At 42.6% G+C, this 27,887-nt stretch overlaps 3 protein-coding genes across 3 annotated transcripts; 1 reads left to right on the top strand and 2 right to left on the bottom strand.

Moving 5' to 3' along the window:
- Nucleotides 1-109: 109 nt before the first annotated feature.
- LOC129089213 (mucin-2-like) lies at nt 110-5,825 on the bottom strand. Its single transcript, XM_054596604.1, has 5 exons — nt 5,492-5,825; nt 4,242-4,502; nt 2,257-2,568; nt 2,003-2,169; nt 110-1,318 (listed from the first exon to the last, which is right to left on the bottom strand). Exons 1-5 carry the CDS (start codon nt 5,562-5,564, stop codon nt 1,274-1,276), a joined length of 858 nt encoding a protein of 285 aa, XP_054452579.1. The 5' UTR covers nt 5,565-5,825; the 3' UTR covers nt 110-1,273.
- Nucleotides 5,826-6,315: 490 nt separating this feature from the next.
- On the top strand, nt 6,316-14,373 carry LOC129111901 (importin-13-like). The gene is made up of 21 exons (XM_054624057.1): nt 6,316-6,384; nt 6,937-7,062; nt 7,242-7,876; nt 7,956-8,096; nt 8,200-8,341; nt 8,501-8,667; nt 8,780-8,900; nt 9,106-9,253; nt 9,398-9,579; nt 9,667-9,693; nt 9,824-9,958; nt 10,527-10,673; nt 10,933-11,013; nt 11,138-11,275; nt 11,368-11,464; nt 11,543-11,595; nt 11,678-11,744; nt 13,053-13,111; nt 13,224-13,313; nt 13,493-13,674; nt 13,973-14,373. The coding sequence occupies exons 1-21, from the start codon at nt 6,316-6,318 to the stop codon at nt 14,064-14,066; spliced, it is 2,901 nt and encodes a 966-aa protein (XP_054480032.1). The 3' UTR covers nt 14,067-14,373.
- A 75-nt stretch (nt 14,374-14,448) lies between these two features.
- On the bottom strand, nt 14,449-22,041 carry fzr1b (fizzy/cell division cycle 20 related 1b). Its single transcript, XM_054624069.1, has 14 exons — nt 21,885-22,041; nt 21,367-21,549; nt 21,101-21,202; nt 20,954-21,017; nt 20,706-20,833; nt 20,517-20,599; nt 20,233-20,416; nt 20,011-20,076; nt 19,780-19,882; nt 19,331-19,512; nt 18,979-19,212; nt 18,304-18,408; nt 15,575-15,667; nt 14,449-15,064 (listed from the first exon to the last, which is right to left on the bottom strand). The coding sequence occupies exons 2-14, from the start codon at nt 21,442-21,444 to the stop codon at nt 15,023-15,025; spliced, it is 1,464 nt and encodes a 487-aa protein (XP_054480044.1). The 5' UTR covers nt 21,445-21,549; nt 21,885-22,041; the 3' UTR covers nt 14,449-15,022.
- Between the last annotated feature and the right edge of the window lie 5,846 nt (nt 22,042-27,887).

A 27,887-nucleotide genomic window follows, 5' to 3' on the forward strand; every position in this document is an offset into this window, starting at 1 on the left:
CATTGCAGTAAGATCCTATTTCCCCCTAAAGTTGTTGACTACAGTATCATGATTTCTGATTTATTATCAAACAAGAAATCCTCATATTCATAATTTCTTACAGTTCACATTTCAATGGCATATTTAATCATACATCACTGTTGGCACTTAACAGTAAAGTAGCTCAGAACACACCTTAGCTAAAAACTGTGATACAACAGCTTAGTTCCATCACATTTGCATAATACTCCAGCTAATACAGATACAGGTAACCACACTCTAAACTGCACCTCTTCTCATTGGCTCCACTCTAAGCATTTGAACAAACACCTTGTGCAGAAACATACATTTATAAATATGTACTTTACAACTCATTTAACAATAATACTGTGTTTTACCTTTACAAACTGCTCCTATTAAAAGTGTTTATTTAGCGTAGCGAGGTCTCTTCTCAGTGTGCATTGGAGGATTAAACATTATTCATTGGAAACAGAAAAGCCAAATTCAAGATTAAAGACCAGAATTAGACCATGATGATAAAAGTTCCATTAAATGTGTAACTTCACATTAAAGGCTGCAACAATAATATTTTCCACGTATAATTTGAGGTAAGTTAAATAATAATGTTGAGCAACTGAATGAGGTGTGGCTTCTACTGTAGGATATTTTGTCTGTTTTTCCAAAGATATGGCTTTTGAATTGTATAATCAAGACCTCGGCAAGACCTCAGCTTTAAGACAACACAATCAACCTGGCAGTTTGGTACGAAAGTGCACTTCACTCATATTTGGTCACCTAAGGGATCGTAATTTATATTCCTTAAATATTTTAGGCATGTTGGCAGCTTTCCCATGTGTCTCTCGCTCTCTTACTTCTCCCTGGATAACCTGAGGTTGTCTTACATTGGAGGACTTCATGCAACCTTGATCCACATTACCTCAGATGTCCAGAAGGGGGCACTGTGACCATTCATGCCACAAAGCACTGTGCATACATGGGAGAAAGTCAGGGGTGCAGAGGCACAAACAAATAGTCTCCACTACGCTGAATATCTCTCGAACTTTAAAGGGAATGTGGAAAAAAGTGCTTCTGAAACCTCCCATTTAAAAGACTTTATGGATCCTCCTCATGGAACCACAGATAAATATATATTTTCTACCACTGACCCAAAACTCGTCTGCAGAGATGCAGCTGCATCCAGGCAAAGTCTTCTCTGAGATCCACACTGGTCTTCCTTTGGTGTCTGCTTTGACTTCTGTTCTCTGAGTAGTAGAAGTGACTGAGGAGGAGTCCATCAGTAGGTGTACCTGGAAAGGGGCGTGTCCTCCATCAAATCATCCTGGAGAAGATGATTACAATAAGATTTAGTCTGGTACAGTTGATAAGAATGAATTTACGCTCAGCTTTACACTTTGTCAACAGTTTATTAAGGGATTTTATGACTTGTAATACATTATTTTCTAAACATGTCTGATTGTGCCCACGTGATAACAATAAACATAAGGAGTTATGAGAATAAATGCAATATGTAACTGAAAGAACTGACTTGATTTTGCAAACTTGTGTCTGTTTCTCCGCTGAATATTGTCTCCTTGCATACAGTCTTACATTTAAAGAGCAGGTTTTCCATAGTTTGTTATGTGTCTAATTAGCTGCCCAAATGATCTTTGTGAGAGTGATAATAGTGACTGAGGGATAAAAAAAGAGTTGTTATTTAAAAGTTCACAGTTGATTTTACAAACATACATTTTTTGGGGGTGATTTAGGGTTTAAATTCAAAGCACAGCAATTTAATATGGCAATTGCATAACGTTTATGGACTACATAGACACAGAGGTTTCAGTGGCAATCTCAAAGATTTTCATTTAAATAAACATCTACACCGCTCAGTTCCTAATCTAAAGCCCAACTGACGTTAATTTCCCTCAAGATAAGTTAACTGACCTTCATGTGGAGAAAAAAAATGTCGTAGGGCCCCTTTAATCACAGCCTAACTGTATTGTACTACATGTATGTATCTCACCATGGGTAGATCCTGAAGCCGATGGAACTCTGGGTGGTTTGTCCGCTGGCGGAACTTGAGGAAGAGGATGACAAAGACAATAGCAGTGGTGACGATGAACACTGACAGCAGGCCAGCCAGCAGGGGGTCTAGAGGGGAGCTTGAGCGGTAGTGGGGCCCCTTGAGGTCTAAATGATACACAAATGGACAATCGTAGTAGAAGAGTTAACACATTTTAAGATACAAAATAAATATATTTTCTCTTATCGCCTCACCTTCATCTCCAACATTGAGCTCGGATGGGACCTCCTGGTATGTTGGCCCAGCAGGACCCCGGCCGGGAGAGGAGGTCAGAGGATGTCCTGGGGTTGTCGGCTGTGTGGAGGCTGTGGTCCATGATTCAGACTGTGGCTGGAGGGTGGAGGCGAGGGCTGTGGAGCCTGTATCCTGCACTGTGGGGGCTGGCTGAGATGAAAAGGTGGCGAAGGGATCTGTGGTCACAGTGGCTCTGCCATCAGTGGTTGAGATGTGCTGTGGAGGGGTGGTGCTCTGCACAGGCGGTGCAGATGAAAGGTTGTCTGCAGCAGCTGAAAGTGGGGATGTGAAGGCAGTGATGTATCAATTTAAAACAGCACAGGGAATTCTTTAAAGCAAACAAACCGTACACAGAACACTGATGTAGCTCAACAGAACCCTGTTGATATTAACTGATCATTACCACTGACATTAAAACAGCCGCACATCATGGTTTTGTTGTCATGTCCCACCTTTTCGTCAAGAGACCTTGTTAACTGGTTGTCTGTATTTTCATGCATCAAATAAAGGCATAATAATGGTGGTTATGGATGGTCACTACAGCATCTTTCCAGTTTTGCAGTGGCTGATTCAGATAAACCACAGGTGTCTGCAACAATGTGCCAAACATTAAGCTGTAAGTCACCAAACTAAGATACACATTAAAGGATTGTGGTGTTTATTGAGTTAACATTAGAAACTCTAAAACTGGATCCAGATAATTGATAGAATATTCATTGGCAACAACTTTGATAATTAATTGTTAAAGCTAAAAAATGGCAATAATTTGCTGGTTCTAGCTTCTCAAATATAAATATTTCATCTTTGAATAAACGTTATATATTCAGGGTTTGGACAGAGAAAACAAGACATTTAAAAACATAACATATGAGTTCAGGGAACTTCACATTTTACAGACCAATCGAATATTAATAATCAGTAGATGATCAATAATGAAAATAATTGTTAGTTGCAGCCCTGCTGAACAGTTAGAAGTTTCACACAACTTTTATTCTATTGCATCATAATTTACAGGAGTTTCTGTTTTTCTTTTAAGTCACTGCTTTCATGTTCTCTATGAAACTAGTGAATATATATACACAAGTTAATAAGATATAGACACCAAGCTTACTGCCTTTTCTCTCTTTCAAGATGAGTATATTGTTACTCCACTATAAGCACATGGCTGTTTACATCAAGTTTGACAGCTCATGCTGACAGCTGGGGAGGGGCTGGGAAAGGGGTGTGTTCAAGGAACTCTGTACAATGGGTAATTACAAGTCAAGACTTCCTTTCTACTGTTTACATGTGGGATAGAATGAAGAGAAAGGCTGTCACTAGTGCTCCTGTGGGCAAAGTTCAAGGGGTAAGACTGAGAGGCAGAGTATCCTTGTGCACTTTCTGCATTAAGTCTCAAAGAAAATAAAAGCAATTAGTGATGTAATGTTTAGCTTTTTAAGTGAGAAACCTTTTGCCAAGGGAGATCCTACAAGTTACTCAACAGAGAGAGACAGAGATGTGATGAAAGCAGCTAATAAGGAGGCAAGAGGGTAAACAGAATGGCATTATGTCATTTTGTTTGTTATTTCTGTGCTGCTCAAAGAGGAAACAGGGCATCAGCAGACAGTTATATTTATCTGGTCTATAAAAGGGAATCTCTTAGATGAGGTTGCGACACACATTCTCAATCTCATAGCAGTCAATGTCAGGGGTCAGGAGAGGAATATGTTCCTGGAGCGCTGCTGGCAGAAAGCCTGAGAAGAGCGTCTGTGTTTGCAAACAGGCAGCTCCAAATGTGTAGGATGATTTATTTCAGGTATCTGGACAAAGTAAACAGACTGAACTGGAAAATGATATACGCCCAACTATAAAATTATGGACGAGATGATGACCATTATTTCTATTTCTTGAAGCTTTTAAAAAGAGACAAGCATATAAGCAGCGCAAGCAGGTTTGTCTTGAATACCTGAAGGTGAAGGAGCAGTCATGACGACGGGTACAGTCATGTGTTGAGATGTAGCCACCGTAGACTGCGTTACATATACTGCATTTGTCGCAGCCTCTGAATGGACTGTCCCTTCGGTCTTGGTAATGGTAGTGGTTGCAGTTGAGCTTTCATCCGCGCTGTGAGTCTTCTGTAAAACCTCATTCCCAGGATCCCCTGTCAGGCTTCCAGCATTACTTGGGAAGGCAGTCAGGGTGAGGACAGGAGGCAGAGTGCTCTGACCTATAAAATCAAAAGGATTAGAAAATCTGTCAATCATAACATTGTTTTGTCAAAAAAATGTGTCTTAAAGAATAAAGTCCATACAAGCATAGAGTGAAATATATGCAAATGTATTTTATTTGTCCAACAGTCCAAATCCAAAATATCTGTGGTTTACTGTTATAGAAGACAAACCCCCGAAATGATTAAAATATTTGTTGAAATGAGATCATTTTTTCTTAAAACAGTAATCAAAGTAATGCTTATCAATGATAATAGTTGTAGATTTTTTTTTTTGTTATTCAACCACTTAATTAATCTACCCACTACAGTTCAAAAAACTCAAAGATAATCGGTTTACTAAAATAAAAGTACAAATCACCACTCTTGTTGGAGAAACTGGAACCAGAGATTGTGCCTTTTCTTTTGCTTGCAAATGACTCATCTGATTAATCATTTATAACTGACGACCAATTTTCTGCCATTGACCAAACGATTAATCAGCTAATTGCATTTTGAGTGTTATGCATTTGGTGCTGTCTTGCATTAAATTATATTTAGTATAAAAACGAGAAAAATTCCATTAAGTTTGCATATTACCATTTTAAACATTTGCTCATGACTTAAAAGTTCAAATAACTAAATAAAAAGACAACTGGTGGACAGAAATCATAATATATAAAGAGTAATTATAAAAAAAAAAAAGGAGAAAGAAACGCTCATCTACTCATCACAAAGGAATCAAAATGATCTGCTGAGGTGCTGAGCATCAATAAATAACTCAACATATCTAAAGCATGTCAAAATGCACCCAACAGCCTGCGACTCTGTGTCAACTTTTTTTATAATATCGAGAGACATGTCGAGAGCATCATGTGAGGAATCGATAACAGGTCCAACTCGCGTCAGCAGGATGCCAGGTGAAAACACACACACACACACACACACACACACACACACACACACACACACACACACACACACACACACACACCAGGATGACACCTTACCTCTTGCCTGCGATGAGCTGGTAAGCACCACCAACACCAACACGCAAAACGCCAAATTCATTTCAAAACGCATCTCCTCCGCCTGCAGATCTCACTCAAAAAACGGAGCGACGCGGGCTCTTCACATCGACTCTGCTTCCTAGCGCCGAGGTTGTTTCCGTTACGTGGTTTGACAGGGCACATCATCATCACCGGCGCTAAAAATACCCTGAGGGAGTCGGGCAGAAGAGCGGCAGGGGTGGGGCCGGCGGAGGGATGCACGCGGGCGGCGGAGGGAGTCGGCGAGGCTCCTCGATGAGCAGAAACGCGTCACCGATCTCGCTGCAAACGCACGTTTCGCCCTCCTGCTCTTTGCGTTTCCTGCCAGTCACTCGTCCCTCGGTCTTTTCCTCCGACATGCATCAGCTCGCAGTCGCTCTTGCCCGCCTGCTCCAATCAGATGCCTGTGCGTCAGAGGCGCAGTTGTCTGCGTCAGGAGCGCCTGTTGTAGCGGTGGGCGCACACGAGTTTGGCTGTATTCGTAGACTATTGTTGGCTTGCTGCAATGTTATTTGCGGAGATTAAACGGTGATAGGGTGGTGCTGGGTGGTAATGTGAGACAACAACTTTTCAGCCCCCCACAGAGGTCAGTGTGTCGTCATGCCTGTGTACTGTATGGACAGCTGAATGACCCGCTGCGTCCTCAGTGGGAGGACACAGTCTCCTCACTTTTAATCAGTGCCTTTTTTTTTTTTTTTTTTTTTTTTTTTTTTTTTTTGCCGATCAGGCTTTGATTTCTGAGGGATTTCCAACGGCAGCACGGAGACACCTTCACGTTGCGCCTGATGGAGCCGCCAGCCAATCCGGGAGAAAGCCCGGTGGAGTTGGAGTTAACGGTGGAGAATGTGGAGTCGGTAAGTTTCAATAATCAGCCACTTCCCTGGATGATTGCTTGTTGAACTACGCCTACAGATGGAGCTTCTGTAACACCATTCAGAACACGAAACCTTATTTGAGTTTGTCAAAAGAAAAGTTGCAGCAGCATTATCTCATATATAGTAACTACTCAAATAACAGTTAAACAATTTTAAAAAGTGGTTGGTTAATTGTAGTTCACCACAGGAAGGTTGGACACACTGGACATTTTGTAACATGATACCAGCTAAAAGCATATGCTGTCCTAATAATAACTAATACCATGTGCCTTGGATTACTTGCTATGACAACACATTTTTACTTCATTCAAACAGTTGGGACATCCAGCATGCATGATCATGAATGCTTATTGTTAAAGCGACTCAGATGTACAACCTGTTACACAAAACACAAATGCACTCATTGACATTGCTGTATCTATTCAGGAGCATATTGATGGATATTATGATTTTTATCCTCTAAGACATTGTCATCCTTATCTGTTATTACCAAATTACTTTCATTTAAAAATGTCTTCTCTGCTCCTCCAGGCTCTCTATCAGCTGTACTTTGACCCGGTCATGGAGCGTAAGAATGTGGCCCAGAAGTGGCTGACCCAGGCCCAGGCCTCTGCACAGGCGTGGCAGTTCTGCTGGGCCCTGCTTGGCCCCGACAAGGTGTGTTACTTCTTTCAGACATCTTTACAAAAGAACACTTTTTCGGGGTGCAAGAACAGTAGGCAGCATAAACTGGTTGCATGTCACTGTGGATCAGAGCTACAAGAAGTAAACATTTTGTATACATCAACAGAAGCTTTTTTTTTTTTATCCGTTAAATTAGGTCTGTCTCTTTGCAGCTCCCAGAGGTTCAGTTTTTTGGCGCCAGCACCCTCCACACCAAGATCTCCCATCACTGGAGCGATCTCCCCACAGACCAGCATGACAGCCTGAGGATGCAGCTCCTCTCCCACATCCTACACTTCTCCTCTGGGCCCAAAATGGTGCTAACCAGGCTGTGTGTGGCCCTGGCCTCTATGGCTCTTAACTTAATTCCACATGTTTGGTCCCAGCCAGTGGCGGACATGGTGAGGGCCTTCCAACCGCAGAAGCCTGACTCTGAAGGCAGCTCTGAGGCCGCCCAGGACCCTCAAACGCACTGCCTCGCACTGCTGGAGCTCCTCACCGTACTTCCGGAGGAGTTCCAGAGCGGCCGGCTGGCTCAAGCTCGTCGCACCCAGCTGAGGGGGGCCCTGGCTGGGGAGTGGGCGGTGGTGTGTCCCTTGCTGCGTCAGCTGCTCCAAAGCCAGGACTCCTCCAACCAGGTGAAGGAGAAAGTTCTACGCTGCCTGTCCAGCTGGGTGGGGCTGGACGTGCCGTTAGGGGAGAGTCATGAACTGGTCCAGGACAGTTTCAGCGCTCTGTCCAACCCGGAGCTGTTCGACACGGCTGTGGAGACGATAGTCAACGCCATCTCACAGCCTGACAGCCAAAGGTGAGAAGCATACCGCTGCATAAATTCATTAAGGCCACAGTCAATTTCCAGGCTTGTGAATCACAACCCGTTTGTGCAGGTACATTGATGCTCTGGTGAACTTGATGCCTCTGGTGCTGGGTCTCCATGACCAGCTGAAGACAGCAGCTCAGGACGGGGACATGGAGACCTCACACGGTATCTGTCGTATTGCTGTTGCTATGGGGGAAACGCACTCTAGGTACACACAGCCGCACGCAAACACAAACCGTCACCCAATTACCTGGCTTCAGTGAATGGCGTTTTTTTCTTTAGTTGGTTCAATGTTTGTTTGTGTACGACAGGGTTTTGTTGGAACAGGTTGACCACTGGCAAGAGTATCTGGCTCTGGTTAACATGATTCTTTTCTGTACTGGCATCCCTGGGCACTACCCAGTCAGTGAGACCAGCAGCTCCCTCACACTCACCTTCTGGTACACTCTGCAGGTACAGTGAAAGAATAAATGAATGAGATAAATACATGTAAACAATACAATAAATGTTCTTTTCTTTTCTGTTTAGTAAGTTACTCAACAATCTGTGTAACTCTGTCTACCAAAAGATTTAGACACCAAACTGTCTTTTAACAATTTCCTGCATGTTCAGGATGACATCTTGTCATTTGAGGAGGAGAAGCAGGCAGTTTACCTGCAGGTCTACAGGCCTGTTTACTTCCAACTGGTAGACGTACTACTTCATAAATCCCACTATCCCTCCCAGGAGGAGTATGCCTCCTGGTCCTCTGATGACAAGGAGCAGTTCCGAATTTATAGGTAGGACACCAAACTAGAGGGAGTTCTTAAGGAGCAGATCATTTCCGTCAGCGTGGCTAAAAAAGGTAGCTAGATAATCTCCAACTGTTTCCACGTCTCTTTTGCATTTCAGAGTGGACATTTCCGACACTCTGATGTACGTGTATGAAATGCTGGGGGCAGAGCTGCTCAGTAACCTCTATGACAGGCTGGGCAGACAGCTGATGGACCCCCAACAGTCAGCAGTCTGGCAGGTAAAGTTATTAATCACCGACTCCCATTCCACGCATATTTACTGTCTCTGCAAAGTTTTACTAAGTGATACGATACAAAATGCTAATATTTTCTTTTTTTAATTCCATTTTTAAATTCCTTCCTTGCTGTGTGTAATTCTTTATCTCCTGGTTGTATTTCCCCTCTTGTGACCCAACGTCACGCGTTGTTTTTCTCCTTCTTCAGGACACAGAGGCCCTGTTATTTGGCTTCCAGTCCATAGCTGAGACGATAGACGTGAACTACTCTGACGTTATCCCTGGTCTCATTGGCCTCATCCCCAGAATCAACATCAGCAACGTTATGCTGGCTGACACCGTCATGTACACCATAGGTATATAACAGACACTTGACTTAAATGTTTTACATTAAAACAACCAGGATTACTGTGTGTAAATTGCTATTGTCTGGTCTGCATTTAACTTAAAACAATCCCATTTACACTCACTATCCATGTCATCTACCTCCTGCTGGCCAGGATCCCTGGCAGAGTGGCTGGCTGATCATCCGGTGATGTTAGGTGGCATATTACCCATGGTGCTTCAGGGCCTTGGGAAGGCAGAGCTGTCTGTATCCAGTGTATCCACCCTGAAGAGGATCTGCAGGGAGTGTAGACATGACCTCGCACCCTATGCTCAGGACATCCTGACCATGTCACAGGTCAGACACGCAGCCTTGAAAAAAAATAAAAAAATAAAGCATTGGCGTGATTACTGTCTTTCTATTAACACACGTGTTCCTATGCAGGATGTACTGGTCAAAGAAATCCATAAGGTGAGTACACAGCCTTCAACATTCACTACTTCTGTCCTACTCTGAGAACACAAATCCACCAGCAGGCCTCTCTCTGGAGACGTTGTGTATGATGTGTGCTGTCTGTGTGTTTCTGCATGTCTGTGTGCAGAGCAGCCAGTGCATGTGGTTGATGCAGGCTCTGGGCTTCCTCCTGTCCGCCCTGCCAGTGGAAGAGATTCTGGGCAGACTTCACGCCCTCATCACACCTCACGTCCAGCAGCTGGATGCACTGGCCCAGCAGGAGGTACATCCAAAGACACTCATACAGAAACCCACAAATACTAAAATAATACCTGAAGCAGTAGAGGTGGTTGTGACCAAGTACAAATTGGATAAATCAAGATCACTATACTTCAAGTACACTACCCAATGAGTACATCCAAAGCACTTTTTTTTAATTTTGGTGCTAAATGAATTACAAAAAGTTTAAAATTGTATTTTACGGCTCTACGTGAGTGTATTATCCCTATAGTAGTATGTACTTCACTGTACTCATTAGTAAAACTTAATTTGTAAGTCACAAAGTGTGCTTTGAACAGCTTAAATAAAAGGTACAGTAGTAGTCCAGTGTATACTAATAATACCAAATCAATAATGAGTGAGCGCCCTTTTTTTACATGCCAGAATTTAAAATTGTTTCCATCATATCTTTAGCTTCAATCATCTAAAATGTGAATACACTCAAAGTTGATGTGACTGTGTCTGTATTGATTCTTTAAAAATTCAGTTATTGCACTTTAAAAAATTAAACCTAAATACACAATTACTCAAGTAGTACATATCAAACCAATCCACTTTGTCTCCCTTTACAGCCTGATCCTACTAACAAACAGTCTATTATTCACATCCTGGGGATGCTGTCCAGTCTCTTCACTACTCTGGACATCAACAGACAAGCAGACAGCTTAGAGGGAGCATCCAGCCAGAGACTCCCTCCCTCACAGAGCACACAGAATCCAGTAAGTTTAGCTCTAGAAAATTGAGTAACTATGGACATGGGTAGCTCCATAAACATTTATCATACCAGCAACTGTATCTTAATGATATCAAAATACCTTTTGTCCTAATACACCAGTTCAATAATGGTTTGTGAATCAACCCTTTGAATGGGCCTTGTGCATCAATAGTTCTGAACATACAACATATTTAAACATGCTGAAGTTAACCAAACATACTTGTATGAAATATTAATAAATATACATTCAAATTTTGTTTTAGGTTGTTGTCGTTCTCCAGCAAGTGTTCACGTTGATCCAGAACATCCTCAGCAAGTGGCTTGATGACTCAGAGATAGTTGAGGTAGGAGGGTTTTTTCACTCCTTGCATAAATATGTATGTGTATGCTGATATGTGTGCGTGTGTGTGCCTGTGCATTTATGATTTAGCGATGTGTGTTCACTGACTCACAGCTCTTTCTCTCCAGGCAGTGTGTGGGGTATTTGATAAGTCAGTTCGAACCCTCCTACATGATTTCGGGCCCATGGTGGCTCAGCTGAATGAGATGCTGGGGCAGATCTATTGTGCCTTCCCACAAGCCTCAGCACTGGATCTGGCACGGCAGGTACGCCCTCACAGATCAGGGCATGAATAAAAGCATTATCCATTTAAACTTCAAGTCAGACCTCTCTCTCCTGTTTTTTTTTTTTTTTTTAGATGGTTCACATATTTGCCGGAGAGGAACATCACATCTCTAACATCAAAAGCCTTATTGAGGTGTTGACTTCTGCCACACTTACTATATTTCAGCAAGGTAATAAAAACCTGCAATTAATTCCCGATTGCGTTTAGACATACGTTTGTCTTGTCTCATCTTATATTTATTGTACAGGTCCACGGGATCATCCTGATATTGCAGAATCATTTATGCACCTTCATGCTCAGGTGGGTTGCATATTTTTGTCCGTTGTTATGCACTTTTGCAGCTCATGGGAAACTTTGCCTAATTACTTTGTGCTTCATTTAGATTCTTAAAAGGAAGCCTGATATCTACCTGTCTGACCAGCTGGATGTTAAAAGGCTGTTTTACTGCGGTGAGTATCATTACATGGTTGTACTATACTATACACAGACCGTTCTGTGTATACACAGAGAGAGTGTACTAGAATATTGTAGGCCTACTAAAGTAAAAGTATTTAGTTACTTTAAATTAATATTACACGAATAAAAGGTGAAAGTACTTAAGAATAAAATAGATTGCATGTTATCTTATACACAACTGAAACAACATCAGCAACAAGAGCCCTTCTGTCCAGACCAACAGATGGACACTCTGCAGTCTGGGCATACAACTGATTATAAATGATATAAATATACAACTGCCTTCCTCATAGCTTTATTAGAATTAGCCAGAGAAGACAAATAAATAAAAACGAGCTTTGGACACAACAGCTGCACTTATTTTGGAATCAACTGCAGAACAAAACATCACCAAAGCAGACAATGTGGACATGTAAACAATCTAAACTCCACAGGCTGCTGCAGCCACCAACACACATATTACAGAGAAGAGACCACACAACTTTTCACCGCCTGGCGCGCACACGCAACTACGCTGCTAGGCAACGAAGTGGTCGTTGACGTTTTGAAGAGAGTCCAGCAGTGTGTTGATGGACTCACCTGTCTGAGCGAAGTCAGGCAAAAGTTGCGCCTGGTTCAACTTCAATGGCCCATTAAATCAGTCATTAATTACAATAGATGCAACATGTCTTTTAAGTATGCCAGGTACAATGGTGCTAATTACAGCCACACCCCTCACGTGGCCAGGTAACGCAAACATTCAACATCACTTCCGGGGTGTCACCTGTCTAGTACAGGGACCTCTGACCTTCTGCCGCCACAGACACACCTGCAGCTTCTTCTCTGCTGCAGCTGCTGATTTATCTCATTATTTTCTGTTTCCCTGTCATACAGTTTATCAGAATTTTCCATGTGCATGTTGTTTTTTAAACAAACAAACAAAAATGCACAAAAAAAAAAATGCACAAATAAAAATGCACAAAAAAAGTCAACAAAAAACGACCGTGTTAACGAGAGTAAATATAAGCCGTTACTTACACCCCTACTGGTCATATGACTCAATATCTAAAGGTATGATATCAACCGATACAAACTAGATGTATGGGATGATATGATCTCATCTGTTTGATTCCATGCATTCAACAATGTTGCTTTGGTTTTTGGAAATGACTGTGTTCATAATCAAGACCCAACATCTCTCCATCATTTTTGTTTTCCATGATCTTGAAATTCTGCCTGAGACAACCATGTAACTAATTAGCTGAAGCATTCATTAAATAAATAATAAAATAAATAAAATCCTATTATCCTGTTTTCCCCAGGGATTCTATCCCTGAAGTTCCCAGAGACTCCAACAGTGAAAGCTGCCACCCTATTCTTTGTAAGTATTGGGAGAAATGTGCAACCTTTAATTGTAAGCTATAGTACAATAAATCAAATTTCATATCATCAGCTCATAGGTTCATGTGTTTTTTTTTCTCTGCACCTGGTAGACAGAGCTGTTGCCTCGTTGTAAAGACATGCCTTCGCTTAGCGAAGTGTTGCAGAGGGATGGAAAGCTTCTGACTGAGACCATACTCCAGGTGAGTCATCGTTAAAAACGAGATATGAAAATCATTACCCTGTGTACTGATTGTGGATATTGATTTGGAGAGCACCCACTCACTCTTTTGTAAACTTCCTCTTATTAAACCAGTGCATGCATTTTATCCGTGATGTTTGGTCTCATTTAAAACCATAACAATTAAGTTTTCTCTCTCAGGCGGTTGGAGGCGAGTCACATCGCAGTCTGACGGAGCACTTCGCTGAAGTGTTGTTGAGTCTAAACAGACACTGTCCAGCTCTGCTGTCCCAGTGGCTGAAAGAAACACTACAGACCCCAGGATTCCCATCCGCCCAGGTCTCCCTAGAGCAGAAAAACACCTTCCGTCAGCAGCTTCTGAGGTGAAAATCCTATACCTTTTGTTTCATATGGTGTTGTGTTCTAAAAACTCTTCATTCAGTCAAAATATAATTAATGCCATGTGTGTGTCTAAAAAGAAAATTCTGCAAGAAAACTCCTCATTCAAGAAAGCAAAATGACACACAACCCTCACCAACATCATAAATTCAGGTTATCGGTAGCCACACAGCAAGAGGATTCTGGGAACCCTCTGAAACCCAGCAGCCGGCTTGTGTCTTTCTGTGTGGAGTTAACAAGTTTCATCAAAATTAATTAATCATCTTTTGTCTTTTTTTCCAGGGAGCAAACCAACAAGCGTCGCGTTAAAGATATCGTGAAGGAGTTTTCTCTGCTCTGTCGGGGCCTGCAGGGGTCCGGACACTCTGATTACTAGAACGAGCTGGCAGCACTCCCAGTTCAAAGAGAGTCATAAAAGAAAACCCAGAATCTTTTTTGGTTTCAATGATAAATGGTGCCAAATAGCACTGCTCACTTGGGCAGGTGAAACTGGACAACAAAAACCATAATACTTGGACTGAACCAAAGCAAAAACACCCATTAAGTTGACTGTTATTAGGATGAGTGGACATTTGTGCAACATGTTTCTAATAAATTACCTTTGCAGGCGCCCAAGCAGCATAAAATAAAAGGAAAAAGTGTCACATTGCCTTTTACTAATCTCTAGGAATGAATCCAAATCTCCACTCAATCTGATAAACTGACAAGACAACAATAAACAGTTCAATCTTTGCAGCTGCATAAGCAACTGTATGTGTGTTCACTTATTTATTGTTTATCTTCTCTTGTATACTGCTTGTAGAGCATATTCACACATTATCAAAATGTAGAAATCCCCCTCCCCCTCCCACACACACACACGCACACACACACACACACACAGACACAAACACACTCACCCGGCCAGGCTTCTTCTCTCTGTTACAAAGGAGAGCCTTTTAAAAATTTGACGTTGTTACATTATATAGCTTATAACTCTTGTACATGTATACTCCTAATATATAATAAAAACAATTTTATCACTTACACAACAGAAAAAGATTACAAGACCAACTTTTTTAAGCAGACAACATGTCCTGACAATATACTGCTTGTTTTTTTTGTCTGTTTTTTAATCAGTGACGTCACTGTGAGGGGTGGCAGTTTTTGTTGTAAGTTGTGAATGCATCCTCGGTAGAAAAAACGTGGACTTGAGGACTGTCGTACTGGTGGTTGGTGCACTGAGATGAGAAGGCTCTAAGTGCTAGTCTGTGAGTGTCGCTGGTGACTCTGTGCATTTGACCCACAGCTCAGGAGGCTCCTCCAGAAATCAGTCCAGACCCAGTCTGTTCACTATCGTATTCTTGTGAAGAGGTTCAGCACTGACTTTGATTCCTGGAAATATCAGGAAATTTCAAAACATTACAATACATCTTAACTTCATTTCAAGGATTTTTTTAATGACTTTCAAGATCTTGTTTGGTGAAATTCAAGAACTTATAAATAGACCAGGCTCTGTCATGTTTTTATGAGTTTCTCAAATCAAAACTGTTTTTCCGTCAACACAAAGAGCCCTCAGCGTTTCTAGTGATCCGGAATTAGGCAAACATCAAGTACTTTTAAGAAATCATTTAGTAACTTTAAACATCAAAGACATCAGACCTGTGTATAATAGTTATGTTTAGGGGTCGTTGTCAACCAAAGCACCCCTTTAAATCTTGTGTTTACCAGAGATGTGCTCAAAAGTTTCTTGGACATAGTCAATCAGTATGAAAAGGCATAAAAATATGACTAAAGAAATAGCAACCAAAAAGACAGATTAGTTAACTAACTAACTAACTAACTAACTAACTAAGAGGTGATGGCCCTAGCTCTGTGGCGAGCTCATTCACAAAAACACCGTACCTTGGTGCAGCGTGTCTTGCTGAAGACGTTCCAGAAACGTAGTGTCTCATCCCCAGCTCCTGTAACGATGGCCTCTCCATCTGGTGACACAGCCTGAGAAGGTAGGACAAACAGAGAAGAACTGGTGAGAGGGTGAACATTTTTCAGTTATATTCCTTGTACAGTGGGTACGGAAAGTATTCAGACCCCTTTAAATTTTTCACCCTTTGTTTCATTGCAGCCATTTGCTAAAATCGAAAAAGTTCATTTTTTTTCGCATTAATGTACACTCAGCAACCCATCTTGACAGAAAAAAAAGATTTTTGCAAATTCATTAAAAAAGAAAAACTGAAATATCACATGGTCATAAGTATTCAGACCCTTTGCTCAGTATTGAGTAGAAGCACCCTTTTGAGCTAGTACAGCCATGAGTCTTCTTGGGAATGATGCAACAAGTTTCTCACACCTGGATTTGGGGATCCTCTGCCATTCTTCCTTGCAGATCCTCTCCAGTTCTGTCAGGTTGGATGGTGAACGTTGGTGGACAGCCATTTTCAGGTCTCTCCAGAGATGCTCAATTGGGTTTAGGTCAGGGCTCTGGCTGGGCCAGTCAAGAATGGTCACAGACTTGTTCCGAAGCCACTCCTTTGTTATTTTAGCTGTGTGCTTCGGGGTCATTGTCTTGTTGGAAGGTGAACCTTCGGCCCAGTCTGAGGTCCTGAGCACTCTGGAGGAGGTTTTCTTCCAGGATATCTCTGTACTTGGCCGCATTCATCTTTCCTTCAATTGCAACCAGTCGTCCTGTCCCTGCAGCTGAAAAACACCCCCATAGCATGATGCTGCCACCACCATGTTTCACTGTTGGGATTGTATTGGGCAGGTGATGAGCAGTGCCTGGTTTTCTCCACACATACCGCTTAGAATTAACGCCAAAAAGTTCAATCTTGGTCTCATCAGACCAGAGAATCTTATTTCTGTGTTTTTTGACAAACTCTATGCGGGCTTTCATATGTCTTGCACTGAGGAGAGGCTTCCGTCGGGCCACTCTGCCATAAAGCCCCGACTGGTGGAGGGCTGCAGTGATAGTTGACTTTGTGGAACTTTCTCCCATCTCCCTACTGCATCTCTGGAGCTCAGCCACAGTGATCTTTGGGTTCTTCTTTACCTCTCTCACCAAGGCTCTTCTCCCACGATTGCTCAGTTTGGCTGGACGGCCAGGTCTAGGAAGAGTTCTGGTCATCCCATACTTCTTCCATTTAAGGATTATGGAGGCCACTGTGCTCTTAGGAACCTTGAGTGCTGCAGAAATTCTTTTGTAACCTTGGCCAGATCTGTGCCTTGCCACAATTCTGTCTCTGAGCTCCTTGGGCAGTTCCTTCGACCTCATGATTCTCATTTGTTCTGACATGCACTGTGAGCTGTAAGGTCTTATATAGACACGTGTGTGCCTTTCCTAATCAAGTCCAATCAGTTTAATTAAACACAGCTGGACTCCAATGAAGGAGTAGAACCATCTCAAGGAGGATCAGAAGAAATGGACAGCATGTGAGTTAAATATGAGTGTCACAGCAAAGGGTCTGAATACTTATGACCATGTGATATTTCAGTTTTTCTTTTTTAATACATTTGCAAAAATTTCTACATTTCTGTTTTTTTCTGTCAAGATGGGTTGCTGAGTGTACATTAATGCGAAAAAAAATGAACTTTTTCGATTTTAGCAAATGGCTGCAATGAAACAAAGAGTGAAAAATTTAAAGGGGTCTGAATACTTTCCGTACCCACTGTATGTGGACACAGAATTGGCCAATAAACCAACACTGCTGCCAGGGTAATTGGTCTCTCCACACCCAACCTCGCAGACCAGAACAAATAAGGCCGTTGCACACATTGCAACCTCAATAGAACAAGACATTACACACCCACTCAACCACAGCCTCACCCTCTGGATGCAGGTACAGAGCACTGAGCTGCAGAAAGGCGCGCTTGGAGAAAGGCTGATCCCTGCAGCCATAGCCGCCTAAAACAACAGGTCTCGCTGAATAGACCAATGAGTTTGTACCGTCGTCTCTCATTGCATGTTGTTACTGTTGAGCTGTTGCAAGTATTACTGTCTGACGTGTCCAGTGCTGTGAAGAGGAATCTACCCTTGGTGACAATAAAGTCTAAAGCTGATTTATATTCGGATTCAGTCTGTACACACCCACAAAGTCCTGAGATGAAATCTGCTCAGACAACATGGGTGAAAACACCTATGAGGGTTGACTACAGGGTCTTTACCATTGCACATATTAAACACACACACACACACACACACAAATATATATATATATATGTGTAATAAAATATATTATAACTTAAAAAAATTAAATGCCTCTAACAGTATAATAAGTGGTTGGAATTTCCTAACTTTGTCCAGCTGCAACATTAAAATGCAAACTGTACTTAAATGCATCAATAGTAACGAATCAACGATGTAAATAAATATAACACTAACAGTGTCCACTCCGCATAATGAGTACTTTTATTTTTCATATTTTGAAGTACATTTTTCTAACCCTACTTCATTTTATAGAATTTAAAATGCAGGAATTTTACCTGTAAATAAATATTTTTACAGTGTGGTAATTCATCAGAATACCTACTCCATTGGATGAATCTGTGAAAACGCTGGACATGTGTACGCGTTGTTGTTAGTCCAGTTACATTGACACCGAACCCTCATGACCATTCATTTAAACCTGCAGTCTTACCAGGTACAGCACTCTGTAAGAGTGTCCAGTCAGCTTGGCCACCTGTGTTAGTGACGGATACTTCCACACCAGGATCTGGTTCTGAGAGTAGCCGTGAGTGCTCACCTGTACACAAAGAATGAACTGTCAACTAAAAATCGCAGACATGTACACATCAACTTAGTCTGGTATTGTATCATAAAAAAGCAACTCTCAGAATAATTCAATCCAATGCAAAACTGACACCTACTACAGCACAGTCTCACTATACTGTTGAATCAGCACTTTCTGAAACTGTACCAACAAAGATCAAACATTACACGATAAGCTTCACATACAGTAGATTGCTATTGCAGAGATACAGAATCGTATGTGATTGTACATATATTATGTATATGTACAGTAATATTTGGAACTTAATGTATATTAATGGGTCAAACTGGTACAGAATGTCCCTCTACTTAAGAAAAAAATGCAATAGAAATGATTATATATGGTTAGACACTGTTGTAATATCTCTACACTGAAAGTATATCTTAATTTATGTAACCCCTTTTTTACATTATCCAGATTAGTAATAATAACATTTTACATGGGCTGTTATTTCAGTTCAAAGATGTGATTCCAACTATTTATTACATTTCATTGATTATCAAATTGTTATTATTCTTGAACTGTGTGTGCGTGTCTCCTCACCAGTTCGTTGGCATGTTTGGACCAGGCCAGGTTGCAGACCTGGGAGCCAGTGTCTGTGCTCTGCAGCGCCTGACCCGTCAGAGTGTTCCAGAAGCGCAGACAGCGGTCGGCAGTGCCGCCCCCGGACGCTAGCAGCCCGTGCTGGTGGGGGGACCAGGCGATGGCCTTCACCGCTGCCAGGTGGTCGCTGTACTGCTGCACTGGGAGAAGGCTGGAGCTGTTCCACACCAGCAACTGGGCAGGAGACCACAAGGAATGGGAAGTTTGAACCTGTTCACTTGAACTGTCACAGATTATGTAGTTTACTCTGAGAGATTAATTCACTCAAAAGTTGAGTTTTAAAATCTCTCACCTTGTTGTCGTTGCCTCCGGATGCAAGGTGCTGGTGGTCAGGTGACCATTTGAGACCGCACACTTCTTGTCTGTGACCTTGTAGCCTCCGCTCAGCCGATGGGGGGGTTCTGACATCCCGCTGTAGGATCACTCGGTCCCGACTCCCCGACGACAGCTGCTCCCCGTTCCACGCCAGGGCACCTTGATCACAAAGGGTGGGAGGGAGGGTCTCATATTTCACTGTGGCTATCTAGAATGCATCTGGTGTATTTTTATATGATAATATTGGTTTAATATACAATATACAGTAAATGGAGTTTTGAGATATTAAGTAAAAATAATTAAAAGTGGTAAAATGCAAAACAAAATGAAATTCAAAAGGGAAGATTCTCCTTTATATCCTCCTTTAGACTCAAACTGATTTTAATCAGCTGTTTGTTATTCCATTTTTCTCCAGCTATGACTGACCTACACGTGCTGAGTGACCCTCCAGACTGGTAAGCTTCCTCCCTCCTGCTGCGTCCCAGATCTGAACGTAACCCTTATGGGTTCCGACAGCAACAAGACTCCCCTGACAGGACCAGAGCACAAGTCAAACACACTGTTATTTCCCCATTATTTCTTTAGTACAAACAGTTCATTTTCTCTTATTCTACTGTCTTAAATAAGCAGTAGTAATAATCAGTTCTGGCAGCTCACCCTTTCATTCCAACAAACTGATGTAACAGAGTCTCCATCCACAGAAAGGTCACATAACCTCGTCACCTGTTAAGACACAAGGCACATAAATGTAACATTGACTCTTTTCTCGTAGGCAGATCAAAAACAGACTTTATTGCCTGGCTTTTAGGCATCAACTGAGAAATACTTCTACAATAAAACTCAAACTGTAAATGAATGTCTATTAGTAACTCCTCTGACCTGGCTGGTGCAGGCACTCCACAGGTAGACGCAGGCTCCCAGGCCGACGCTGAGCAAGTTGCCCGCTGACCAGTCTACCAGGTTGAGGTAAAAGTCATCCTGCAGCTCCGGAGCATCCAGCACTTTGAAGGGGATCTTTGAGATCTTACGGGCCGGTTTACGAGGGGAGCGTAGCAGCTTGTGGCTACAGGAACATCGAGAAGAAACGGGCAAAGCTACATTATCTGACAGCATTGTTTAAGCACTGTGTCCATTGAGTGTGCAGCATGAGCGATATGTCTTACCTCTTGTTACTAAGTGGAGAAAGTGAGTAGGGTGAGACTTCATTATCGCTATCGAAAGGCACTCTCTTGGTGTGGACAGTGTACTGCAGAGAATAAACACACAAGGCAGAACTATAATTAGGGACTTCAAGGAGCTATTTAGAAACAAATCTATCTATAACTGAATAGTCCAATTCCCATTACTCGTACCCTAAAAAGGCTGTGAGAGTCTTGAGAGAGGACAGCGTGACGCCGGTCGTCCGTGTGAGTGTCTGGCACAGTCTCTATCCCTGCCCCCAGTAACTCGTTCCTCAAGAGGGCAGCATATGCCACAGCATCTGGAGAGGCGGCAGTAAAAAAAAAAGGTGATGGAAACACATGATGGTGGAGAGATATCGCTCATGACCAAAGACAACCTGGATGATTCATACAAGGTACAATTTGACCTTTGATCTGACCTTTGCTTGAATCTGAAGTGGCATCCTTTGCTTTTTGGGTCTGATTTGGGGAGCGGCAGTTCTCCTGCAAAGCGAAAAGGAAGGGTAGTACATAGCTCTGATAACCAAGCTGTGTTTTTAAATGGGGCAGTGTAAAAGGCTGCTTACATTGGCGTAGTGGAAGTTGATGCTCCAGTTGCTTCCAGCGCGGGTGGGAATGAAGCGGTCCCCTAACTTAATGCTGACAGGACTGCAAGTAGCACTTACACACTGGGATGGACAAAGAGAGACAGCAGCAACAGGGTTATTACCATTGGGCAATATTATTCAGGGCCTTTAAATATAGCCCACACTTTTAGGTGTGTTGAACTAAATACTGTGCTGCAATATGGACAAAATCAAGCATTTTCACCCAGCTTTCCCCTGAGTCTCACCTTTGACAGGTGGGCCTCTGTCGGCAGGTTCTGGGGGTTGATTTGCCTCAGCAGCCGTCTCTCGTACTCCTGGTCCATCTCCTCGGGGCTGACGAGCAGCAAGGCCCCTTTGCTGCCCTCCGCGCCCGCCCCTTTAAACCTCCGCTCCCTCCCGGTGAGGAAATCCACCCTGGATTCCCATTTCTGTGGTGAGGGGGGGAAACAAAAAACCCCACACAGATTATTTTAATTCATAAAGATACAGAATGACCCGTACTGAACGGCCTGGTGGGCACTGTGTGTGTGTGTGTGTGTGTGTGTGTGTGTGTGTGTGTGTGTGTGTGTGTGTGTGTGTACATGTCAACGTGGTATGTTGTTGTTGTTGTTGTGACGTGGTTTAAAGACCAACATTAGGACACATGTCAGAGTTAAATGGCTTTACAGCTCCACAGTGCGCTGCCGACGAGCCGCGTCGTTGTCATGGCATCAACCCGTTTACGAGCAACGTTCCATCAGCTGACGACCTCAGACTTTCTTACCCGACTGACGCGGAAGCTCAGGTGACCAAATCAGCTGTCATCTTCGGTTGAAAAGGGAGGGAGAGCGCTGCGGCGGGGAGACTGTCGTCGCTTTCTTCCAAGCAGCGATACATCCAAAACGCCAGCGCGACTGATGTTGTTTATGTTCGCGACAAAAGATGGCGTCCAAAATCAGCTGGAGCAGAAATTCTTTGGTTGGCTTCTGCTTGTCTGTGCAGTCAACGCAGCGCGCGGCTCAACAGCGACCCCCGCTGGTGATACGTGGTCACTGCAGCCACAGGCGCACAGTGGTTATTCCTTATGTTGCCACTAGGTGTCGCAACCATACCGCACACCCATTCGCTCAGCATTATATGTAGAGGTATTCTTACAGCTTTTTCTAAATTGTGTGCTGGAGTTTTCTGAAAGCCTTCCTCTTATTCTCAGAAATTTGACTCAAGGATCCCAAGAGACATTGCTATGTCTTCTTACAATGGTATTTTCTGTTCTGATGACATACACTATCTTTTTCGCCAAACATTTCTTAGGAAACAATTAAAACGCAGACGTGCTCAACAATATGTATGAATGACTTATCAGGAAACTTACACCTTTTGCATGTTCAGTGTTATACTCACTGCATATGTACAGTGGTTTATTGTGAGATATGTTTTAATACCTAAATATATTGTATATAACTATATAACTATATAATATAAACCCCAAAAATCACAAGAAAATGCATCCCAATGATCACAAAATCGGATATGTAAAGAGCCATTCATACAGAACAAATAATAGAAAACTGTTTCATGTTTACATGATTAACCACAGTGGCATGAATATCAGAGATTATGGCTCTCCTTGATCTTTGTCTTGCCCTTCCACATCCTCCCTCCTCTCTTCCTCCTCTTACTCTACCTCCTCATGCTATGCCTCTCTCTCATATGTTGGCATCCGTTGCATCAAAACAGAGAATCTCACCTGTGGCTCTTTTATAGCTAAAGCTGTAATTGCTAACAATTGTGTTTCACGTGTTTGCCCATGTGAATAAATCAGTGCGGTTTATTGCCAAGTAGGTTTTCACATACAAGGGATGCATTTCAATTAACTTTTAAATCCAACTTCTCACTCTGATTTACATACCATCTGTGCTGTCATCAATGGCAGAGAGGGAGAGTATTGATAGCAAATGCTTGCCCGAGGGCCCCTGCGTGAGTGTGACTTCAAAGTAAATAAAGATCTTACATTTGCCCTCACTGATACTACATTTTCCAGCCCTGCCAACAGCACCGGAGAGCACGCTTTGCAAAGGAACAGACAGAAAGAGGTTTACTCTTCGATGTCTTTTATGTTTGTTTTTTTTGTTCTGAACCACTAACACTTAAAGAGAGAGAGAGAAACTGGAAAACCGGCCTTCTCCTGCCGAGGGTTTATTGCGATGGACTGACAGGGTAGAGTGGAGACAAGGCATGGCGTCTCTGGTGGCACTCTGATCTTGAAATTAGGGCCGTCTGCCACGCTGCCCTTTGACATACTGCGAGACGCTATGCCAACATTTACATGTCATCAGACTTGGAATAATCTGCTGTTTACAGATTGTCTCTGATTTCTTAATTTGCTCAGTGGTGTCTCTGTCTTCAATTCAGACAAAGCACGTCAGTGGTGGCCTTGTAACCCCTTAGAGAAAAGATGTGTCTTTGTTGGGAGCTCTTGTCCTTTTTCAGATGATAGCGTTTACCATTGATACATTACCTTTAGCTGTCTTTTTCAACTATTTATCCCTTTTTAGCTAAGGGTTTCAGCGTCTCTGCTCGCTTTCTAACAAGATTTCATGCAATCCCAACACCTGGTGTTCAGGTGTGACAGCTGACTCAATATAAGGATATATTTTTAAATTTTAAATTGTAATAAATATTTTTTGGAGATACAGTCTTTCTACATTACCCCTGGTAACTTTGGAAGTGCCCTCTGCTTGGGGATCACTAGGGGAAAGTCCATGAATACAAATGTGAGTGGCAGAGTTTTTTTTTTTTTAAATCTCATAATTTAACCATTGCCTGATTTCCCAGGTTTATCTTGTGACCTTTGTATTTTTAGATTGTTGTGTTGGTACTTTTCCTTTAGTATATCCACCATTGTACGTCACACACATTCCACACATGCGCACACATGCAGACACACTCAGACAAAAACACCAGGCTAACTTACAAGAAGCTGCCTCACCATCCCGCCGCCCAGTCACAACAGCCGCTCTTATCTGCATCCTCCATCAGCTCCACACAGAGGCCCACGCTGGAGGAGCCTGATGCCAACGTGTAGGGCAGCGTCTGGCGGTGTAGAGCAGCTGTCTGCACAGAGGAAGCTTTTCCAGTGCTTGCAGACGGTGACTCTCTAAGATCCTTACTGGAATTCACGACAAAACAACAGGACTCTGACTAATCTCATCTCTCCTACAATGACAAAAAAAGAATAGTTTCAGTATGAAGAAGAACATGGGGGAGTTTTACTTTGTAATACTGAAGGTATCTTTATTGCTCATATCCTCTCAGAGAAAGTTGTTATGGAAAAAGCAGTGCTGAGGTCTGAAAAATACAGCAACAGGGTTTTATCGTAAAACAACAATCTTATCTTTAAGTCATCAGCTGTGCCACATGTTGTTTTGAACTGTGTGTGTGTGTGTGTGTGTGTGTGTTTTGGTGAGAATTACTGGGACAACTTGCAACAATAAAGCTCCCATGTAGGATTAAGATCCAAGACTTGGGTGTAGATGACCTTTGGTGGAATCTCAGGAGTTTACATTGTGCTGCAGCGAGAACGTCTTGTTTATCTCAGCCGTATAGATGTGGTTTATCTGATATTTTCATTTTGTGTAGGCCTCCACTCTCTCTCTCTCTCTTTCTCAGTCACCACACCACATCTCCACCCACACACTCGCTCACTTTGGCACACCAGAGAGATACAGATATGCATGCCCCCCACCCCCTCTCTTTCTCTTTCTCTTTGGGTCACATAAGGACAATTATCGATCCGGGCAAAATGAAGAGAAGGCCATGCGGATTAAACATTAATTTGTTTACAGTAGATCTTTATCTTGATCAGACCACCATGGAGCCACAATTCACATAGGGAAAGCCTTCATTCCGTATGGTTGCAATAGCAGGAAACTGGTGGAGAAGTCGACATCCACACTGCGAATAAGCTCAGTTTGTTTATCTGGTGTTTGGATGGTTTCATGCTGTGTGTCTGTACATGCATAATCAATATTCACCATTCCATCTTCCTTCCTTTCCCCTCAAGTGTAGTGGGATCCCTCCATCTTCAAGTGTCACATCTGTTCATGCATTATGTCACACAGTTTAGTCTGTGTGTGTCTCTGTGGGTTCAAGCATACATGTGCCTCTGTGTAATGTTTGAGTATGCATGTATGATCCCAGGGGTGTTTTATTTATTTATCTCTTGAACAAACAAGGATGACAGCGTGTTCTTGTGTGCCGCTGCGTCCCCACAGGGATGTTCCCTTCCATGTCCGAACAATTCCTGTTTTTGCTGCACGCTGGGGAAAAAGCCCCCGAGGAATCAGCACAAATGTCAGGGCGGTGCCGTGTCCTTAAATGCATCATGATAAATGTGAGTTGACACAGACAAGCGCTTTACACACAGGCTAATGTCCTTATTTTTTCAATCATGTACATCCGACGACAACACATTTTTTTCAAATGCATTCATCACACAGATTTAACATAATATTTTGTCCTCCAAATATCTTAACTGTGACATATAATTCCGTTTGTTTCTATAAAGCAGAGGCTGATTTAAAGTACTCAAAGTTGGAAGTAAACACTGCATACAAGGTCCCTTTTTGTTGGTGTGTTTTGACATTTTTCATGCCTTTGCTCATTCTGAGGATTATATAACTGCTGCCATACTTAATCTATGTATTTTCAGATATTTGAGACAGTTGCATGCAAAGGCAAATCCACACACTGAGAAGAAACAATGGCATATCTATGATGACTGCCACCATGTTTGATAACTAGATGATTTGTGACATTTTCTGGGAAGGACACATCCTGCTATTGTCCAAATCCTTTATTTTAGAGCCCATGAAACACAAAACACACAAACACACACATACAAGAGGCCTTAGAGGAAGGAGGATTCACTCACTCACAACATACCTTTTCAAATCTGCTTTTAATGTCTAAACATTTTACTTTTCTGTCATTACTGCTCATTTGTCTATTTCTATTATGTATGTTTTTTAATAATTCCCTGTATTTAATCCGCTTTGTAAAGTGTTTTTGAGTTTTGCTAAATGCGCTTATTTAATAAAATGTATGATAATTATTATTATGTGATTAAGCTGACTTCCTCATCTGACCTTTTCCAGATTCATCATTTTATTTTAGAACGTGGCAGAACTGTCTTTTTCAGCAAACTTTCATGCCCATGTGTCTCAGCCACTCTGAGCTGATCTCTGCCATCCACGCACGCACGCACGCACGCACGCACGCACGCACGCACGCACGCACGCACGCACGCACACACACACACACACACACACACACACACACACACACACACACACACACACACACACACACACACACACTATTGAATTACCCTGGAATGCCCCATATTACCCGGTATTCCTCCAACTGACTGCATAGTTGATTCAGTCCTTACTGTCAACTCAACTGAAAACAAACAGCAGCTGGCCAGGAGAAACTCCAGGGAGACATTTGTTTTTATAAAGTGGACATGGAGCGAGCAGGTTTGTTTTGCTGGAAGTGGTTTTCTTCCTCTCTTGCCTTGGCCCCGGGCCGTGGGCCCTTTCAGAGGCTGGCTGGTAGAGTGGAGAAAGAAGGTTGACTGGCTGTCAACTGGATCCACTGGCAGTAGGAGCCTCCGGCCCAACCTGAACCCAGGCGGTTCAGAGACACTGCTGCCGGGGCCGGAGCAGTCTGCCTTCACCCTGCTGACGTCAGTCACCAGCAGACCACAAGACTTGTGTTAGAGTTTCAAACAAACTCGCTGCCCATTGCCATGGCAGTAAGGACCACCACCATGGAAAACGCTCGTCCTCGTCTGCGCCTGTTTACCATAAACAGTTGCCTCATTTTTTCTGAATCCAAAGGAAGAGGAGTATGGTTCAGATTTCTGGATGCCATCCAAACATCCACAAACTCCAAAGTAAACCAAGTCTAACATCCTCTTCAGTATCTAACCTGTGATTTATTCATTATTAATCATGTGCAGTACATTTTTTAGGTCGGTACATCTTGCATTGTGTCAGGAACAAAGGAATTCTTGTGCTGCCAGTTTTTTCTCCTACCAGGTAGTTTTCATAGCTAAGTAATGAGTACCTTTAAACCTTTGCAACCAGATGAACACACTAAAAAACCGCCAGGCAACCAGTACTCTGTGTCTCAGGACCTATAAAGTATTTAGGGATAGTATCGATCAAGGATCATCAGCCCTAAAGAGAAAATCTAAATAGCTGCAAAGACGGAAAACTTGTATCACATTGTCAGGAGAGCTGTTGCTTTTACACAATATGAGAAGTGAAGGTGAGATAACATCAGTAACTGTCTTCCCTCCTGTCTTGTTGAGCTTACTCAGAAAACAAAATCTTTAAAAGTCATCTCTGGCCGTGTGCCAGTTTTGCCCAGCAGGCCCTCCTGTTGATCACGTATTCCTGATGCTTATCTTCTCGGGTCAAGGTGCTCGCTGCCATGGGAGAGTGAATGCCATGAGGGCCCAGCACATAGCATCACTATCTCTACCCTTCCTGTTTACATTGCTGCCGGGCCGTCCAGCAGCTATTGAAACTCACTTAAAATCAGAGGGAAGACGTGTCAGTGGTGCCACTGCAAGGAAGTGAGTGTCATTTCCACCTGGTTTTTCCCCTCAGAGTTGCAAAACTGGAACCATGACGTCAACAAAACCACATCAGTCTCTATTATTGTAATTACTGACAATTAACTTGGATTGGGTTATCCTGAATTGCAACCTCAATTT

The sequence above is a fragment of the Anoplopoma fimbria genome, chromosome 3 (assembly GCF_027596085.1).
Source record: "Anoplopoma fimbria isolate UVic2021 breed Golden Eagle Sablefish chromosome 3, Afim_UVic_2022, whole genome shotgun sequence".
NCBI lineage: Eukaryota > Metazoa > Chordata > Actinopteri > Perciformes > Anoplopomatidae > Anoplopoma > Anoplopoma fimbria.

Coding starts and splice junctions, on each gene's coding strand:
- LOC129089213 (XM_054596604.1), bottom strand. CDS start 5,564: ATGCGTTTTGAAATGAATTTGGCGTTTTGCGTGTTGGTGTTGGTGGTG. Junction 4,503..5,491: donor CAGCTCATCGCAGGCAAGAG/GTAAGGTGTCAT, acceptor TTGATTTTATAG/GTCAGAGCACTCTGCCTCCT. Junction 2,569..4,241: donor GACTGCTCCTTCACCTTCAG/GTATTCAAGACA, acceptor CCCCACTTTCAG/CTGCTGCAGACAACCTTTCA.
- LOC129111901 (XM_054624057.1), top strand. CDS start 6,316: ATGGAGCCGCCAGCCAATCCGGGAGAAAGCCCGGTGGAGTTGGAGTTA. Junction 11,276..11,367: donor CACTGGATCTGGCACGGCAG/GTACGCCCTCAC, acceptor TTTTTTTTTTAG/ATGGTTCACATATTTGCCGG. Junction 13,314..13,492: donor TGACTGAGACCATACTCCAG/GTGAGTCATCGT, acceptor TTTCTCTCTCAG/GCGGTTGGAGGCGAGTCACA.
- fzr1b (XM_054624069.1), bottom strand. CDS start 21,444: ATGGACCAGGAGTACGAGAGACGGCTGCTGAGGCAAATCAACCCCCAG. Junction 19,883..20,010: donor CAGTTTGTTGGAATGAAAGG/GTGAGCTGCCAG, acceptor TGGTCCTGTCAG/GGGAGTCTTGTTGCTGTCGG. Junction 18,409..18,978: donor CCAAACATGCCAACGAACTG/GTGAGGAGACAC, acceptor CTTTGTGTACAG/GTGAGCACTCACGGCTACTC.